At 31.9% G+C, this 2,321-nt stretch overlaps 1 protein-coding gene across 1 annotated transcript; it reads left to right on the top strand.

Annotated features, from left to right (window-relative positions):
* The first annotated feature begins 781 nt into the window (after nucleotides 1-781).
* Nucleotides 782-2,006, top strand: LOC108777554 (putative nuclease HARBI1). Its single transcript, XM_018544481.1, has 3 exons — nucleotides 782-1,088; nucleotides 1,166-1,437; nucleotides 1,531-2,006. The coding sequence occupies exons 1-2, from the start codon at nucleotides 795-797 to the stop codon at nucleotides 1,427-1,429; spliced, it is 558 nt and encodes a 185-aa protein (XP_018399983.1). The 5' UTR covers nucleotides 782-794; the 3' UTR covers nucleotides 1,430-1,437; nucleotides 1,531-2,006.
* Nucleotides 2,007-2,321: the final 315 nt, after the last annotated feature.

The following is a 2,321-nucleotide window of genomic DNA, read 5'->3' on the forward strand; positions in this document are numbered from 1 at the left end:
ATATATATAAAATCAAGTATTGTAATATAATATCTTGCCACTAAGGACTTTAAGTATCAAAATTTACCTGTATAGCTTGCGAAATTCGTTTTCAGGAACTGAGAAAGGATTTGACGTATCTCTTAATATTCTTCTCTGAATTCTCATTATTTGATTATTCGGTTCAAAATTATCTTCAAAATTATTTTCATCGCCAAATAAAATAGCAGCCATATATATTGCCATTTCTGAAAAAAATTTTAAGAAAATGTATTTTTTAAAAAACTTAATTCGTATGAAAATTAAAAAAAAATTTTTATTAGGGATAACTTTTTATCTTTGGGTTTTATAACAAAAGACCTTTCTAACCTTAAACTGTCACTGCACGCGTCACTGGCATCACGATGCTACGGCTGGCCGACAGCGGCCACGCTGCTATAGTTTTTTTTTAGTTTTACTCAGTCTCTCTTTCGGATTTCACTATTTCGACAAGAAATTTCTTGCCGAACGAACTCCCGTGAGATTGCTCACATTTTCGCTATGATGAAAGTTAGGGAATCACGCGATGTGAGTTGGCTCACCTTTTCACCATGTTAAAAGTTAGAGAATCGACCCCCTTATTAGCTTCCTTTTCTTAAGGGAGGTTACGAGTTTTCTTGAGGAGGAGATGCAACCTTTATAACCAAACAAACCTCTAAAATTAGTTTGTCTCTGTTGTCACATTTAATCTATGGTTTTGTGGTTACTTGTATCTTGTTTTCAGAGTATAAAGGAAAATAGAATAATAATAGTCTTTCGAAAATATTTGAAATATAATGGATAATGTATTTATAAATGATTCTGACGATGAATTTGAAGACGAAAATCCTGAAGATCGAAATTTGTGGCGGCTTGCGAAAAGGTACATACGTAATTGGGAAAATCCCATAGAATTTTTTGAAGATATTCCTTTTCGGAAAAGATACAGATTCAGCAAAAGAGCTGTGATCGAAATCTTATTACCTTTGGTAAATGCTCAACTGAGGCGATTGGATAATCGTGGACTGCCGATTTCCCCACTGATGCAGCTTTTAGTAACACTGCGTTTTTATGCAACAAGTAGCTTTCAGGTAAATTTTATTCTAACACTGCGATAAATAAATAGATAATTCATTTTAATTTTATTTATATGCAGTTATAATTACAGATTGTGAATGGAGACTTGCGAGGATTTAGCCAAGCTACAGTATCAAGAATTATTGTACGAGTTTCCAGAATTATAGCATCACACTTAAGTGAATATATTAATTTTTTTACCGAAGAAAAACGTCGGAGTAATAAAAATAAATTTTATGAGATTGCCAACTTTCCATCTATAATAGGGTGTATTGATTGCACCCATATACGCATTGCAAATCCTGGACGGAATTATGGAGAAGTATTCCGGAATAGAAAGGATAGTTTTCTTTAAATGTACAGGTATATTTTTTCAAGTGTTCTTTTTTTGTATGTCAAATGATTATGAATGGATTAATAATAAGTTCACAATTTTTATGATTTATTGTTTTATAGGTTGTAAGTGGATCCCAACGAGAAATTCTTGATATCGTTGTCAGGCATCCTGGTTCAACTCACGACGCCGTGATATTTGATCGAAGCGGTTTGCGCTGTCGTTTCGATCTGGGACGCCTAGATGGAATTCTACTTGCTGATAGTGGATATGCGTGCCGCAGCTATCTATTGACACCTGTTTTAAGACCTGAGACAGACGCAGAAGTTCGGTACAATACTGCGCACAAGAAAACGCGAATTATCGTTGAACAGTTATTTGGATGTTGGAAACGTCGATTTCCATGTCTATATTATGGCTTACGCACAAAGTTGAGCACATCAGTGGTAATTATTTGCGCCACCGCCGTTTTGCACAATATGTGCATTAAATGTAATTTAGGCGAAGTGATTGAAGAAGTATTTAACGAACCTATAATTGAAAACATTGTAAATCGAGAACAAGATGGAATAGGACTTGTACATAGAAACGCTTTTATTTTAAGACATTTTTCATAAAACAGTATGAACTAATTTTATTTTTTATATTCATATATTCAGCTTATACATATTCTAATTTATATTTATAACCATATTATAATCATATTAAAATTTATATTTTTATATTCAGCCTATACATATTCTAATAATGTAAAATAAATTCATACAAATGTATAAACGTGATAATTAAAAATACATTTTAATTTAAAGAATGTTTCATTTATTTTTATTATTACAAAAACACAAATTTACAGTATTCTTTATTTAAAGTAATAACGTTCTAAAATCTAAACAAGCAGGGTTTCGTTGTTTAT

Source organism: Cyphomyrmex costatus, unplaced genomic scaffold, assembly GCF_001594065.2.
Source record: "Cyphomyrmex costatus isolate MS0001 unplaced genomic scaffold, Ccosl1.0 scaffold442, whole genome shotgun sequence".
In the NCBI taxonomy this organism is placed as follows: domain Eukaryota; kingdom Metazoa; phylum Arthropoda; class Insecta; order Hymenoptera; family Formicidae; genus Cyphomyrmex; species Cyphomyrmex costatus.

Coding starts and splice junctions, on each gene's coding strand:
- LOC108777554 (XM_018544481.1), top strand. CDS start 795: ATGGATAATGTATTTATAAATGATTCTGACGATGAATTTGAAGACGAA. Junction 1,089..1,165: donor ATGCAACAAGTAGCTTTCAG/GTAAATTTTATT, acceptor TTATAATTACAG/ATTGTGAATGGAGACTTGCG.